Raw genomic sequence first — 17,211 nt, forward strand, 5'->3', positions numbered from 1 at the left:
AATTTATTTAAAATTGTCTCATTTTGGTAAAATTTATGTGAACTTTTAAAGCTAAATATTAAACTTAATATGCTATGTAAATATATACATATATACATTTAATGATGTATTTTTTTAAAACATTGGCTTGCTTTTATTTGTTAAAGTGCAAGTGTTACATATGGCTTTGTAAAGTTGAGAGGGGTTTTACATTTTCCATTAAAAGGACTTTATCAAAAATTGGCTAGTCTAAGAGTTCTCCCTCTTGATATTCCTATTACTGGGGGCTTCGTCATCATCAAGGTGACTTACCAGCATTTTCTTGTGATACAGTGTCCTCTCCTGGAACATTTCCCTCTTGTCTTTGATTCTTGTAAGCTTTCTAAGCTTTCTTCAGATGTTACACGTCGTCACAAGTAAGTGCCTCCACTTTCTTGTCCTATGGCCCAGCTAATGAATACAGGCAACTCCAACATTTGTTATTTGTGAATAAATACATTTAGTTGAAAGAGGGACTCGTACATTAAAGTCATGATCATGAGAGTATGTGATCATAACAATATCAAATAAGTGCTCTTCGCCGCAGAGATGCTGTGGCAGGGAGAGGAGAAGGAGAGAGTGGGGGCAGGTGGCAGAGAAGAGCCTGCAGGCAGCCAGCCTGGGTTGAATATGAGTTCTGTTACTTACTGTGTGACCTTGGTAAGCTGCTTTAATTTGGAGTCTTGGCTTTAACAGCTGACTCCCCGTTACCAGTTGGTTGCTTGAGGCTCACATAGTCCTACCCTAACCTTACCTTTTGAATTTTACTGGAAATATGTAGCCCTCCACTGACACCTGCAGGATGTTGAAGGGATGGCCTTTGCTTATCTATCTATCTGAAAGCACATAGCTTAAAAGAAAAAACTGGTAGCCTGAGTTGTGACCTTGTAAGCTGCTTGGTTTTTATCCTGTTGCTTGTGTCCACCATTTTTTAGTTCCACGTAGGCTGTTATGCCACCCTCTACTCCAGGCAAGGTGCAGCCAGGAATGTGAGCAGTTAATTAAATTTCACGTTAATACTCTACCTGGCACAAGGGTTAATGGGATGGATAATAACTACTTGGCCAGTGGTTTTAAAGGGGGGGGCGGGGCTGGTGAGTACGTGCATCTTTTGTAAGATTTTGACTTTTTAATACCATTTTTCCACAAGTGCCTCAACTCATTAAATGGTATGTTTTGCTTAAACGTTTTTGTATATTCCGTCGGATTTAATTTTGATGTGAAATTAATTTCAAGCCCATGATACTAATTCTGGAATAGACCATCTCCTTCTGGTCCCCTAAAGTCTGCCAGGGGCCCAAAGTCTTTGGTGGTTTTCTTCCAAAATGTTTTTGCTTCTCTTGCTGTTGTTTGAGCCACTTTTAAACCATCCTGCAACCCCTATAGAATAGCTGAAGCTAAGGCAGATCAAGCCTGGCAGTGTGGCTTTCAGAGAAAACTCATCTGATGAGAGTATGCTATCTATTGTCTGAATCCCATGCTAGTGAAGGGGTTGGGGGCAGGGGGAGTGGCAGAGAGGACCATAATGCTTGCGTCAATCATTAAAGACATCCTTTGACTTCTTATAAGGCTGGGGAGCTGTTATTGGTCCAATTTCTGATGGACAAATTCCTCTGACCATTTACTTTGTCCCCTCCATCCGGTTGGCTCAGACGCTCCTCACATATGAAAGCATCTGAATACGTCCATTTCTTCCAGACAGTGAAGTACTATTAAACGTGTAGAATAATTTGAAAAACTTCAAGATCAAGGAGACTTTATAAAGGAAAACTTGTGCTGAATATTTGGGTCCCTCCTATTAAATTTATTCTAATGTCATTTGAACCTGAATATGAATTCCTTTTCCTGATTGATAAATTACTACATGCATGGCAGAATTTCTCTTCCGCCATGCATTTTGGGATTGTAGCACCCATAGAAATCATCATCTAGTTCTCTGTTACTTCCCTTTGGTAGATAGGGTATGGGTTTAACGTTATCTAGGTAAGAATAGTGAGCGTCAGAAGAAAAGTGTACTCATGTACACATACTATAGATACAGCATGTTCTATTTCTAGATGCCAATCTGTCAAAGCCCAGACCAGATCAGGATTTTCAGCCATAGAAGAGGGGAAAGAAAATGACAATTAAAATCCTACAGCTGTTCAGTATACAAAACACAATGAATTGGGGCGTGTAACAAGTAGCCAAGATACAAAGGTATATGCCACCAACCCTGTCACCAACATTCAGACTCACTCAAACCTTTCCAAAGTCCAGAATTTATGACATTCCTGGCTATCCAATAATTAGGTTAACCTTGACGGTTATGTCTTGAAACCACATAGAAGGTACAGGAACTGAGTAATAGTAAAGTACTTTGGTTATCACAGTAATCAGTCTGCTTCTTTGAATGAAAGCAAAGTGACTTTCAAACAAAAATGAAATGTTAGTAAGCTCTGGGTCACTGGCTGCATACAAAGTGGCTTCCCTTTCTTGATTGGGGAAATTTCTACAGCTGACTTAAGCTGTTCAGTCAGTTCTCTGTATATGAGCCAAGCAGCTGCAGCTAAGACTGGAGAATTGTCTGTGTTTTCTGTGCTTTATCTATAAAAAGGATCTCAGCCCTGGGGTCAGTGGTGGGTATTGCAAGGATCCGTGTTGTACGTGTAGGTCAGAGCTGGACTCCATTTTGCAAGGTGGTATATTCTGAGGGACACATTAGGAGTTCAACACTGTTTTCCTGCCCGCTAGATCTTGAATCTAGATTTGACAAGTGAAAGATATGGATAGCTGGGTCAGTGAACAAATGGAAATGAGTAAGTGCAAAATGAGATGGGAACCGACTGCTTTCCCAGGAGAGCTCCTATGTTCTGTGCCAGCACAGTGAGGATAGTAACAGATTCACAGGTCCTATCAAACTATTGTAGAACACAGTACAAAAAGCAAAGAATCAAAGGTAAGTCATACAGGTTTAGTAAGTGGAAGAAGTTCATGATAAAGGGCATGCAGGGATCACTGCTCCCCGGCCACACAGAGCATGAGAGGTATAATACGTGTGGACATTTTAGGATAGAATTTATTATGTGTTTGGCACTGGTAATATGATAAATTATTCCATTAGGAACCTCAGGATTGTGCCATCAATGCTAAATACTATGTAACAAGTACAGTGGATCATTGCACAACACAGGCTTAGGGGCTCTGACGCCCACACAATCGAAAAACCACATATAACTTTCTAGTCAGCCCTCTGTATCCAGTTTTGTGTCCAAGGACTCAAGCAACGTGGATCGTGTATGTTGTACTATAGAATTTACAGGAAAAAGTCCACATAAGTAGTCACACAGTTCAAACCCCTGTTCAAGGGTCAACTAAGGTGTAAAACACATGGAAAAGGTGTAATATATATTGCCTGGGGTTAAGGAAGGCTTCAGAGAGGTGGCAGTATTTGTACAATGCTTCAAGGAACAGAAAAAAGGGGACAGAACAAATGTTGGGGACATTAATTTGCCTTCGGCCCTTTTCCATAGACACATTAGCTGTTTGAGACTTTGAACATACTTCCAACAGTGACTTGACAAAATCATTTACTCTTAAACTCTTGTTCTATAAGAGGAGAGAGGGGTAGGAGCTGCTTCTGGGACTGCCGTTATAAAAGGTGAAGGATTCGGTTCAATAGAGACCTTCCAGGATATGTTATGGGCAAGGAAGTGTAGTCTCATCTCCCCCATATTCTGCAGTTAAGAGTAGATTATTTTCATATCAAACACCTGGAGACACTATGATCACTTGAGGTACTTTTCTTAACTGAAATTTTAGCCAACCTAACATTTATTATGTCCAGTCGTTCCTTTAGAAATTGGTAACCATATGTGGCATATAGGGGAAGTTTTCACCAAAATTTTCTAATAACTATAACTTATTCTTTTGGCAGAAACAAATGTTGAACAACACTTTGTTAGCGAACTTTTTCCAGATAGGGGAAAAGCCAGCCTACAACCTTTTCCAGCCTATAACCTTTTAGGAAAGGAGACAGAATCCCACTATACTTAATTCCTAAAAATCACAGCACTGTGCAAAAAGTCCAGTAAAACCCACGGGACTTAAAGGGGGGCGGGAATGGGATTTGTGCATAACATTGAAAACCTTTATCAGAAACATATTTTAAAAGGCGGTAGTGGTTTTACATAGGCTAAATATTTAAGAAACAGATTACAAGTGTGGCACTTTACCTTGAAGAAGACTGGAGGTTTGCTTTGGAAGTGGGCGTCCGAAGGGTTGCAGCTTGTGACTGAGATATTGTGAAGTGGTGGAAGGAGGGTTATCTGAAATTAGAGGGAAAGCTGTAACACCAGATCTGGACGGGTATGGCTTAATACCACCGGGATAGTTGAGCTGCCATACTTAAGTTTTCTCTGCAGTCAAAATTGCCTCTTAGGCAAACATAAAGTTCACATTACTCTCAAATTGTTCCCTATATATTAATCACGCTGGGGTATATCTGCCTTTTCGAAACAGCTGAACTGACTGTACAACAAAAGACTATTCAGATCAAAGCTTTCTAAAGCCAATGAACCCATAGGATTTCAGAAAGTTCTAGGACTAGTATTAAAAAGTTGCAACATCCGTTTAATTGGTTATCAATGACTTAGTTATCCTGTCACACACCCTCCCAGAGGAGAAATGAAAGTAGAAATTAAGCCCATTTAAATTGAGCCTGGTGACAAACGATTATGTATTCTAAAAGAAATGTACAAGCTCCAGAAATTGTACAGTCATGGGAAATTGCTGTTCATCCTGGTTACTGGATCTTTGAGGCACTACATAGGACATATTGATGTACTGTACTCTGCTTTCACATGCTACCTGAGTTAGGGAGTCCACATTTTGGTCTCAGCATTCCATTCACATCTTTCCAACCATTAGCAGTTCCACTACTGTCAACTAAACACTGGGGAGAAGGGTTTATTAAAAGTTAGGGATGACCACTGAGTCACCCTGAAACTGATTTTTAAAACCTCAGGAATTTAAAAAATTGCTTCATCTATTTTTTCCTGATTTATCAAGATAGGTGAGTACCAACAGTATAAAGAACTGAGGGTAAAAGCGGGTGACCACTCTATTGGTTTACCTCCCACAAATCTTTATGCGTTTTTCCACTTTATGGAGCATAGATCACGTGTTATATAAAAACTGGTATTATGTTAGTTGGAAAAAAAATGTCATTCTAACATTTAAACTAAGTATTTCTAATAGCTTTATAATCCCACAAACAGATTTATTATCGCATAACCATGGAATGGCAATGAATGCTGTTTTTCAGCTGGGCGGAAAAGTTGAGCCATTGAGCCAAAGTCCAAATCGCTGTCTTGAATTGTGATCCCATTCATTCTCTTGCCAGTTTTGCAGTAAATGAGTTATGTTTAAAAATTTAAACAAATTCCTCGAGTACTATATTCAACCTTAAAGACCAAAGAAAGCAAAGGTCCTTCTAGAATTTACCACAATACTCAAAAGTGTTGGGTATTTAAATAAATGAAAATTGGTTTGTGACCTTACTGCTGCCTCTACAGAACTTTTAGTTTTTACTCTTGAAACTAAGGAATTTTGTGGTAGTGGTTAGCATCTGTTTCAAATACCTGGGCCCCTCCCTGGACAGCCATTTCCTCATAAGAACAGGGAAATAATCTGATCTAAAGCCAATAAAACAACCTACTGGTGGCAACAGAGGCCCTGGGACTTCATTATACTCTCAGTACTGAGACTTCTTTAGAGAATTAACTTCCAGGGAAGATAGGCCTGAAAGTCATCCGGTTCCTCAAATCAAGAATCCCCTTTCTCAGACCACAACCTCCCTTTCTTCTTTCTAGAAGCTATCTTTTACCTCTGGGAACCCCCAATGAGGCAGGCATTAGTCCCTCAATCCTACCCTACTCACTAATCACCTAAACTTATTGTATCCTTTGTCTTCCTGGACTCTATTAACCTTCAAGATATTTGTATCTTGACTCCTTCACCTCTTTTCCTTTTGACATGCCCAGAAAACACTCCCATTTTTTTCCCAATTTAATGTCTACCATAGAGAAACAAACGAAGGACCACAAAAACTGGCCCCAGCCTTACCAAGACTTTTTTGGATACTGAGCCAAATATTTTCCATTTCTCAAGACCAGGACCTGACCCTGGCCCCCTCACTTTCAGGAAATGGGGGGAAGGACAATCCATATGCACCTCCCCCAAATTTCCTCATGTGTGTCTTGCCATGATCTGATTCTGACCAAGCTTACTCAGTTCTTCCCATTTGACTCCATGCCTTTGTTCTTTACCTAGGAAGCCATTTCCCCATCCTCTGACCACATCACTACTTTCATGAAGGCTACGCTACTTATAGTTTTAGTGGCAGAAGGAAAGATGGATATTTATTATCTGGTGCCTGTATTTCAGATGACACTGATTTAAATATTTTTGCCTATACATAGCTATAAAACCACTCTTGACTATGAGAGTATTTACTGAGAATATTTACTAGAGACCAACTAAGGATTTTTAAACTCTGCAGCCCACCACAAACTCCTTCAAGTGAACAAGAACCAGAAAGTTTCTCACCGTCCACTAGATGGCACTGTTGGTCTGCGGTGACTCTTAGAAGGACTGGCTTCCAACTGGAACAAAATAGACAAATTCTTAAAACAGTCATGCCACTTGCTCTGGCAGAGGTCTCCAATTAGGCTACACTGGGATTATGACAAAATATGATAAAGATCACTGTCTAGAATGATTCGATAAATAACAGCTATTATTACTAGACTCTTCAAATAGGTTATAAACACACCCTATAGCGGACTGCCTTACACTTTTTTTTTTTTTTTTTTTTTAGTATTCTTTTAAAACAACAAAACTTTAATCACAACTCCTCACAGATGAAAAGGGATAACACAGAAAATGGACATTAGGGTTTTCTGCAAGTGCTTGTAAGGACAAGCTCAACTTTCATCAGGTGGTCTCCAACTTCTCCTTGGGAAGCAGAGTAGCTGGGGTGCAGTGGTATAGTATGCACCTGAAGAGAAATCTGAATGACTAGGCCCCTTGGCCACAGTAGGAAAACTAGACAACTCAACTGGGCCAGTGTGGCCCAATAGAAACAGCACAGGACTGCTAGTCAGACCTCTCTTCTCTTGGCTCTGCTCCCAATCTGGCATAAAACTTCATGTAACTCCTAACCTTCTGGGCCTCAATTTCTTTTTTTTTTTTTAATAAAATAATAGGTTTAAATTAAAGGTCCTAAGAATTATAGCATCCAAAACATATCAAAACAAAAAGTTACCAGCCAAAGCAATCTTGAGAAAAAAAAAAAAAAGCTGGAGGTATCATGCACCCTGACTTCTGGACTACACTACAAAAAACTACAGTAATTCAAACAGTATGGTACTGGCACAAAAACAGACGCAGAGATCAATGCAACAAACTAGCTCAGAAATCAACCCATACACATATGGTACTGGCACAAAAACAGACAGAGATCAATGCAACAAAATAGCTCAGAAATCGACCCATACACATATGGCCAATTAATCTACAACAAAGGAGCAAGAATATACAGTGGAGAAAAGACAGTCTCTTCATTAAGTGGTGCTGGGAAAACTGGACAGCTACATGCAAAAGAATGAAATTAGAACATTTTCTCACACCATGTAAAAAAACTCAAAAGACCTAAATGTAAGACCAGAAATCATAAAATTTCTAAAAGAAAACAGGCAGAAAACACTCTTCGACATAAATCATAGCAACCGTTTTTTTTTTTTTTTTTGGATGTCTCCTCAGGCAAAGGAAACAAATGAGACCTAATTGAATTTAAAAGCTTTTGCACAGCAAAGGACACCACTGACACAACAAAAAGACAACCTACTGAATGGGAGAAAATACTTGCAAATGTTATGACCAATTGGGATTATTAATATCTGAAATATATAAATTTTTTTTTTTAAAAAAAGGGACTGAAGACCTGAATGGACATTTTTCTAAAGAAGACAGATGAACTTCCCTGGTGGCGCAGTGGTTAAGAATCCACCTGCCAATGCAGGGGACACGGGTTCGATCCCTGGTCTGGGAAGATCCCACATGCCATGGAGCAACTAAGCCTGTGCACCACAACTACTGAGCCTGAGCCCGAGTGCTGCAACTACTGAAGCCCATGCACCTAGAGCCTGTGCTCCAGAATAAGAGAAGCCACTGCAATGAGAAGCCTGCGCACAACGAAGACCCAACGCAGACAAAAAATAAATTAAAAAAAATAAAAATAAAGAAGACATATGGCCAACACATGAAAAGATGTTCAACACTGCTATTCAGAGAAATGCAAATCAAAACCAAATGTCACCTCATGCCTATCAGAATGGCTATTAAATGGAATATTACTCAGCCATAAAAAAGTAAATTTTCTGCCATTTGCACTAATATGGATGGACCAGTAGGGTACTATGCTTGGTGAAATACATCAGAGAAAGACAAATACTGTATGTTACCGCTTAAAAAGATAAAACAAATGAATATAACAAAACTGAAACAGACTCACAGATACAGAGAACAAACTACTGGTTACCACTGGGGAGAGGGAAGTGGGGAGGGGCAAGATAGGGACAGGGGATTAAGAGGTACAAACTACTATGAATAAAATAAGCTACAATGATACATTGTACAGCACAGGGAATACAGCCATTATTTTATAACTTTAAATGGAGTATAATCTATAAAAATGTCAATCACTATATTGTACACATGAAACTAATACTGTAAATCAACTACACTTCAATTAAAAAAACAAAAAAGTGCTTAGAAAGTGTTAAAAGCTGAAAGATAATGTATCTAACATTTTGAATTGACTTACCTAGAGACAAAATATTTGCATTGTTTCAATAACTCTGTGTTAAAACACTAGGGATAGACAATGGCTTTAAGAACTATTTTGAAAATATCTTCTTATTCCCCCCCCTTAAGCATGGTTTCCAAAGTATGGATTTACATGTGGTTACCATGGCAGTATAGCTAAAACTGTTACTACATACTAATTTTCTGAAAGAAATGTTTGTTTTTGTCAACATTCTGTGAAAAGCTAAAAGAACTCAGGACTATGCTTTCTAATGCCCAAATAGTTTATCTGGGTTCAAATGCAAGAGGCCATCACGGAGTAAGGAAGGACAAGAGTCTACTCCCCTTCCAGTACATGCATCATTCACTTTGCTTTAGCGGAAGCAAGCTTTCCTTTAAACCCCTTTCAGGGCCTTAAGCTAGACAGAGAAGAGAGGAGAACATCTTAAAAACAAACCTCAGCTAGGAGATGAGGCATGTGCCCTCCTGTGGAACAATTAAACAAGTGTTTTTGTTTTAAGAACCTACTCCATGGAGACACTGCTAGGCTGCTGCAAAGGTACCAAGTCATCTGGTCAAAAGACACATACATTCTATTGACAGACTCAAATCCCAAACCTAAAAACAAGATCAAACAAGAGGACTAAAGAGTGTGAATAAAAGCTTCAAAGACAACTGAAAAGTAAAATTAGTCCATTTAACATGAATTTAGCTAGTGGAAATGCATAGAAGAGGGTCCTGCAAAATACATGTCAAACTGCTAAAACTAACGAGAGGGAAGGGGGAGGGGAGACAGCAGAGGAAGAACGGGAGGGTGCCTTACAAAGTGTTCATGTCAAAACATAACAAAGCTCATTTTTAAAAGTGAAATGGCTATGCTAATAATAGTTTATTATTGGCACAATCTTTCAAATCTCAAGTTTCATAAGGAAGGTTAGGCAAGCAAAGTATTCTCAGAGTCTAGGGTACTACAACACTGAGATGGACAATTAACAGAGATTAGAACTCTTATGATATTTTAAGAAACTAGTTTAATTTGGGTTTCATCTGCACCAAGATGAGACACAGGAAAAAAGTGACTTCTGCATGGTCATCCATCTCATCGTACTTCTGCTAGTTTCATCACTAGACGTGTGAGCCCAACCCTACCCCCTCAACCCAATTGTCCCCGATTCCCTCAGGACAGGCGGTATGCTGCTCGCCCATATTTTTGCCTCCCCCACAATAAACTAAGTCTACGCTTTAAACACACCGAGTGGCTTATACCCAAAAGTTTCACTTAGGTCTTCGTCTTCCCCTTCCCCTCCTGGAACATCACTGGACTCTGCATAGAGGAGAGCGTTCATGTAGTGCTTTGCAGCCTCTGCTCTGAAAAGCGGGCACGTGCCCCAGAATGGCCGCCGCCGGCCAGCCCGAGCCTTTCCGTGTGTGCCAGCCCAAGAAGGCTGGGAACACATTTAAACCTCACGAGCTCCCATGTTCTCTTCCACCTTGGTTGCAGGGGTAACTGACTACAAAACGCTGAAAAAAACCTTTGACATACCAAAGTAATCATCTGACAGAATGTCTTCAAATTCATATTCAAAACTTCCAACACAGAAGCCATACAAAACTTGCTCTTTATCTACCAACCACATTCAACGAAGGTATAAAATACAATTACTTTATTGATTTCTTACAATCAATACTGCCAACCAGCATTACTTCCACTCATGCATCATTAAAAACAAAAGGATATTTCCTTGGTATTTTCAAATGATGCATTATACAATAAACAAAAAAAGTTAGAACTTAAAATGCACCCTGATTAATTATGTAAACTGGTAATTTTTTAAAAAAGCATAACTAATAATTTGGTTCCTTTCTTCATAAAATGGAAATTTAAGTATTTCTCCTGATAGTCTTGAGGTTATCATTAATGTTACGAGTAGTGCAAAGTGTGGCACACAGTTTCTTCTAGAAAGGTGTGTCTTACACACCTTATTAAACAAAGGAAATGTGCATAACAAGATGCATACAGTCAATGCATGAATAGAAAGCATGTTTCAAATACAAGGTAGCCCCTCAGGCAACCATTATTATTTAGGTTTTGCATTATCATTTATGGCATTATAGATTAATTACACATAACATACTTTTATACATTTTAACCCTGAAGAAAAATAATTGTTGCTTGAAAAAAATTATTCCAGGTAGCCATTTGGTTTGTATCAGGAGAAAGTGAACCTCCAAGAGTTTAGTATCTGCCAAGTCTGGAATCATTAGCTCGAGTCAGTAAATCCGATGCGCGATATACTTCACAGTGACTGTTTCCGAGTCTTGTCAATGCCTCTTCTCCGCAGGATGCTGGGTTCAGCATCTCCGGGACACCCTTGTATGTGGTTTTCCCTTTTTTTTTTTTTTTTTTTTTTTTTTTTTTTTTTTTGCTGGATTAACTGTATTACCGTATTATTTCCTCTTTTTCACCTCTTCTATGGCCTTCCATTTTAATTATTCATAAGTCCTTTCAGAATATCTTCAGAGAGTTCCATGAGGGGAAGTTCTGGAGATGGAAAATCCAAGGGAGGAAGATTGGGTATTGGAATATCCTTGGCTTTCCCAGTATTTGACGCAAACCTCTGCCAGGTTGAAGAGGCTGTAGCAGTTTCTGCATGTGGTGGCAAGCTCCATAACTCTGACTTTTCTACAAAATCAGCATCGACGTCAAGCTCCTTTTCTATCGGGCCTTTTAGAAGTCTGGCCTTTTCAGCCTTTAGCTGTTTGTTTTCTCTCCTTAATCTTTCATTCTCAGCCACGAGGAATTCCACATGCCTCTTCAAATCTGCAATTTTGGTTGCCTGCTCCTCTATAATTGTTTTATCATCTTTTGGGGCTTTGCTTCCAATGCACAGCTCTGTTGGCTCACTCTTCTGCTGAAGTAAAAATAGTAGTGTGTCTGGATCCCTGTCAAAGACCCCCTGAATTTCAGGCAAGTGTTTCTCTGTGGAAGGGCTATAATTCTGAGAGAGTAGGGGGCTCTGGCTGTCTGCGTCCTCAGCAGAGGGTCTGTGAGATGCCTGTAGCTGGGCAGCGGCATCCTTGTCTGTGCTCTGCTGGGCTTTCAATCTTTCCTCCCGCTTTGCCCTCTTCCATCTCTCCTGGATGAGGAGAAGCTGTTTCATGTGACTATCCCTTTGCAGTTCCAGTGATAAATGAGCCTATTACACAGAAGGAAAGGTACAATTTAACATTTTAAGTCGCTTCAGTAATGTCTGGTAAATACTATTTCAGTATCTTCTTTTCTGAATAACCCAATAGCAGTTAAAATTTTTTATTTATACTGTTTGCAATTCAACAGAACCTCAAACACTTTTCAAAGTAACTAAATCTTTCTAGGTAAGTTAACATTTTCATTCATAAACAAAATACTATTCAAGAAGTCAGAAGAAGTCCTATTCCAGTTCCAATTGACATGGTGAATCAGACCGTTTTTGAATGTGCCTTTCCCATCTGCAATGCTATTTGTACTCAGCTTAAAATCAGAAAACTTTCCTATTTAGACTTTAATTCTACAACTAGCTAAAGTCTCGACGCAGGTCTACATTACATGGCTAACACAAGCAGTTCTGGACAAAGGGAAGTGCACAGAATGGAACACAACTTTTAAGTTCTCTTCGTTCAGTCTGAGGAACTGGTATGTTTTCCCTGCCACTGATATCCCCTCAGATCTCCTTAATTCAATTAAACAAACATTTACCAAGTAACTCCTGTGGACCTGCCACTTTTATAATCAGGAAATCACCTTTGGATAAAGATGTAGCTTTGTGTAAAGGTATTTTAAAAACCTAGGCAGGCCCTCCCCAGACACAGAAGACAATTTAAAGCCATTGGTGAAACAAATTTAAAAGTACCAGAACTGCTTAGGAATTTAGGAAAAGACAGGTCTGGATTTAAATTATCTTTGACAAGCAAAGGTAAGGCCAACTGGTTTCCCCTGGGCCAGGCCTGCTTACTTACTGTGAGCTCATGGTCAAATGAGCTAATGATCAGGAAAGGCACTAACAGCTCTCTAAAGGACACGCCTGGCAATCTAAGGTCTGTGAGAAACCCCTAGAAAAAAGGACAGCAGTTTCTGCATGCCATCAACAGCAGTTCACTTCGTTTTATTTTTTATTTTATACTGGAGTATAGTTGATTGACAAAGTTGTGTTAGTCTCAGGTGGATAGCAAAGTGATTCAGTTATACATGAATCTATCCTTTTTCAGATTCTTTTCCCATTTAGATTATTACAGAGTACTGAGTAGAGTTCCCTGTGCTATACAGTAGGTTTTTGTTGATTATCTATTTTATATATGTAAAATATGTATATGTTAATCCCAACAGTTCATTTAGTTTTAATTTCCTTTCTGAAGTACTCATCTCTTCCCCATTTTATGTATTTCTGACTGCAGTGTTTTGGGAGGAGCACAATGCTTTATTTTATACACAATTCAAGTCTCCACAGAAAATCCTTCTAACCCTTGTTGAAAATATTGAAGTGTCTTACCTGCTCAGACTGTGTCAGCTTCATAGCTTCAGAAAGATAGGCTGGTTAAAAAAAAAAAAAAAAAGAGACACATTATGTGTCGTCATTTTGTTATCAAAAGGTCAAACAAAGAGTTTTAATACTCCTCATATGACAAAGAGAACTGGTCTTAGAAGCAATTCTGCTACATAGTTACCCTATTCCCGAAAAGGATTTAAAAAAAAAAAGGATTCTTAACTTCTCCATAAAAAATATCAGTGGTAATCAAATGTACATATTCCATACTTCACCTTGGAGGGGCTGGTTCTTTTAAATCAATGTAGATTTCACAGTTAAGGAAGTAAAGATGGCATAATCAGAAACACAGAATTAGGTAGGCTTAAAATTAAACAAGAACCTATCAAATTCCTATTACTCAAATTATGCTCACAAAAATATCAAGATATTGACTATCAATGACTTTTTACCCACATGAATACCTAAACTATCATTTTGGTCTCCTATAGAACTACTTTTATTGAATTGTGTCTGAGCTATACTATCAGCCTACTGTGAATCTGGTAGTTAAAAGCCCAAAGAACTCACTGACATATTTATAATAAGTAGCTGCAGGCAGTATTAGGACATTTATGAAAATGTCACTGTAAAAATCCATAACTTTCCTCTCTAAGCTGACTGCTAGAATGCTGAAGGCCATGTTCCCCTTCAAGAACCCATGATGCATTTTGTGAACTACCAGTCCTCCCCCATTTTATCTTTCTATGGATTTTATATTTTGTTGTATTCCTCTGTAAGCCCTTTTATATCTTGCTGGAACAAGACAGGGTATAAATAACAAGTATTATTAATAATAGGTCGTATCCAATTAATCCCCATTTTTTTATCTCTTGCTCACTATAAACTTTTTGGCATCTCTCATACATTAACTTCCTTCTTGCCTTTTCTCCAATACTATAGGCACTGCTTTCTGTCTAATCTTAATCCAAATATTTTAATGATTTCCTGAGTTCATCACTTAGAACTGTTGTCTGCCAGGTTCTATCACAGTCTTCAAGACAGACTAATTGGATGCTGCCTCCACATCAGAAAACAGAGTTGGTTATATGGCCTGTGCTCCAGCCATACCTACATTTTCCCCTCAACTTTTTGTCTTATTAAGTCTGTATAACTGCATACAGACGACTTCTTTTCCTTTTGTTCATGTGTAAGTCTGCTGAGACATTCTATCTCTTACTGTGATTGTGTGGATTTCCCTAGACATCCCTCCCATTATTCTGTGTACATTTGCCTCCCTGTCTGAAATACAGTTTGCTTTAAATCCAGTTTCTTAACACATAGAACAGTTTCACAAAACCAAGCTTAACCCAAATGCAGTGCCTCCCTTTGTAGAACCTTGAAACTATAACACGACAGAAGAAGATACCCAAGGACACTGAGTTCCCAAAGCTCAGAGAATTCAAAAAGAGTCACACTGTCATTTAAATTATTTCCCAATCTTAAAATCTGGGTCTTAAAAGAAAAGTTATTTTAAAAGAAAAAAAAAGTTTTTAATCTGACTGCATGGTAATGAGTTTACCCCAGAGCCACAAAAGGAACAAATGCCCAAGACAGAAATGTAGGCAGAGAATACTTATCTCAGAAATATTTAGCAATGTGGTTAAACTGCTTTCTTCAATTATGATACAAGGCTAATATTTGAAGTAAATACTAAGTAAATGATGAAGAAAAGGAATTAAGAAAATCTGAAGAATCTATCACTTCTTAAAATAATAACATTTACTATCAAATACATATAAACAATGTACTCTGAGGTCTGCTCATCTTCTGAAAAGTTCATTTTGAGTTCTAAGCATTGTTAATGCCTATGATTAACTTCCCATTTAAGCTTTTGCTCTTTTTCGAAATCCACTTAGAAACTGGATTGCATTAAGACTGGTAAGGGAGGACTTCCCTGGTGGCGCAGTGGTTAAGAATCTGCCTGCCAATGCAGGGGACATGGGTTCAAGTCCTGGTCCAGGAGGATCCCACATGCCACAGAGCAGCTAAGCCCGTGCGCCACAGCTACTGAGCCCGAGCGCCACAACTACTGAAGCCCACGTGCCTAGAGCCCATGCTCCGCAACAAGAGAAGCCACCGCGATGAGAAGCCCACGCACTGCAACAAAGAGTAGCCCCCATTCGCTGCAACTAGAGAAAGCCCGTGTGCAGCAACAAAGACCCAACGCAGCCAAAAATAAAATAAATTTATTTTTAAAAAAAAGACTGATAAGGGAGAGTTATAGAAAACCAGTTACAGCTGCTAATCAAGGGTTTAAAGCAATAGGGTTTAAAGCAATAATGCTGAATTCTTGGTAGTTTATGGCTTCTTAACTTTTTTTCAATATAGAGCGGTAAAAATGCATACACCTCCTCCTCCCCACCTCCTGCCAGATGTAGACAGCTTTCTCCTTCTGGGTTGGGTATCTCAGTTTATCAAGTAACCTCTTTATTTCTATATATTTACAAAACACTATCAGAACACTACAAAGTGTAGAGGATATGAGTCCTTAGCTGTGTAGTCTCGGGTAAACTGTCTCAGAATCTCCTCTGATCTTGAACAGAGGCCCCTTCTTTTGCCCTTAAATTCTCTCATTTCAGGCTTTCATCCCACCAGTCTTTCTCAGATGATGACCTTTCCCTGTTTTGTCTCTAAAATGATTTCCAAATACTAAATTCCTTCCTCTCAGGATACATTTACATCCATACCTCCCAAAACACCTCTGTTCGAGCCCTAGATGTAAGTCAATTTAGAAAACACTGAGCTCATTCTAACCACATTAATTTTCAAACTAGCACTACATTCACAACTCTACTCTGAAACACAACACAAGGCTATTTTTAACCAAGTCTAAACTCCAAATCAAATCCGCTGGGTGGGATTAACTAATCACACTTAAAGTTGTATCTCCATAATTAGAGCTAATGGGATCCAACAGACTGCCTTTATCTTTTCTTTAGATACAGAGAAAGGGAGAGAAGAATTTAAAAGCCGAACATTAATTTTAAGTCTTCAAATAAAGACAGGGATGCAGGCTAGGAATGAAAGAAACTTCTCTCTCTTTTATGTATTCAGAATATCCTACCAATCCAGAGACACTGCTTTGGGAAAGCAAATGTTCTCCTTACTTGCTGCAAGTAATAAATCCTTCCTTCTCGGCGAGGGGCGGGGGCAGAATATCCTACCAATCAACACACAACCTAATGCTGATCAGTCTGTTATTTATGTGTAGCCATGACCACTCTGGATTATTTAACTAAATGTAGCATTTCACTGCAGCATTCATGTTTTTTTTAAAAAATAGTATAGTACACTTTTTTTTATAGTGACTATAAATTTAACAATCTGATTCATAACAAAATATGGCTTATGAAAGATTTAAAGAGCACTAGCTGCCAAGTTTAATGTTGTCTAAAGCTCCCATAAAATTCACCATAAAAATCCACAAAGATTTATGGGATGTATACAATGCATTCAGCCCTACAGCTGAAGGGGTACACTTCAGTAGCAAAACTAACTCTTCAAAAATAAGACGTGAAATTTTCTCTGAAAATTACTGACTTGTAGGCAAAAATCACTGACATAGAAGTACTTATCAGGAGGGGCAGCCTCTGCCAGGAAAAAGCAGGACTTGGATCATGGTACTGGCCTAGAGGGGAGGAAAGCGCCTTCCTCCAGCGGAAAGAATATGGGGCTCGCTCTAAGACAGGCAGCCACTCCACCGTAGGATGAAGCACCCCCGCCCCGAAGCTTTTAGGCTACTCAGCTAACAGAAACCAGTCTGTACAAACAGACCCTGAAGATC

The 17,211-nt window shown here is 38.9% G+C and overlaps 1 protein-coding gene across 2 annotated transcripts in view; it reads right to left on the minus strand.

The window, feature by feature from the left end:
- Nucleotides 1-10,514: 10,514 nt before the first annotated feature.
- The window catches only part of NRBF2 (nuclear receptor binding factor 2), a 32,520-nt gene continuing 25,823 nt past the window's right edge, over nucleotides 10,515-17,211 (minus strand). The window contains exons 3-4 of one of the 2 annotated variants that reach the window (XM_065894474.1): nucleotides 13,392-13,432; nucleotides 10,515-12,062 (exon numbers count right to left, since the gene is read on the minus strand). In XM_065894474.1, the coding sequence (XP_065750546.1) occupies nucleotides 11,352-12,062; nucleotides 13,392-13,432 (752 nt within the window). In that variant the 3' untranslated portion in view covers nucleotides 10,515-11,351. The remainder of the gene's footprint in view (nucleotides 12,063-13,391; nucleotides 13,433-17,211) is intronic. The other variant, XM_065894475.1, reaches the window with a different exon arrangement.

This window comes from Phocoena phocoena, chromosome 16, assembly GCF_963924675.1.
Source record: "Phocoena phocoena chromosome 16, mPhoPho1.1, whole genome shotgun sequence".
NCBI classification, from domain to species: domain Eukaryota; kingdom Metazoa; phylum Chordata; class Mammalia; order Artiodactyla; family Phocoenidae; genus Phocoena; species Phocoena phocoena.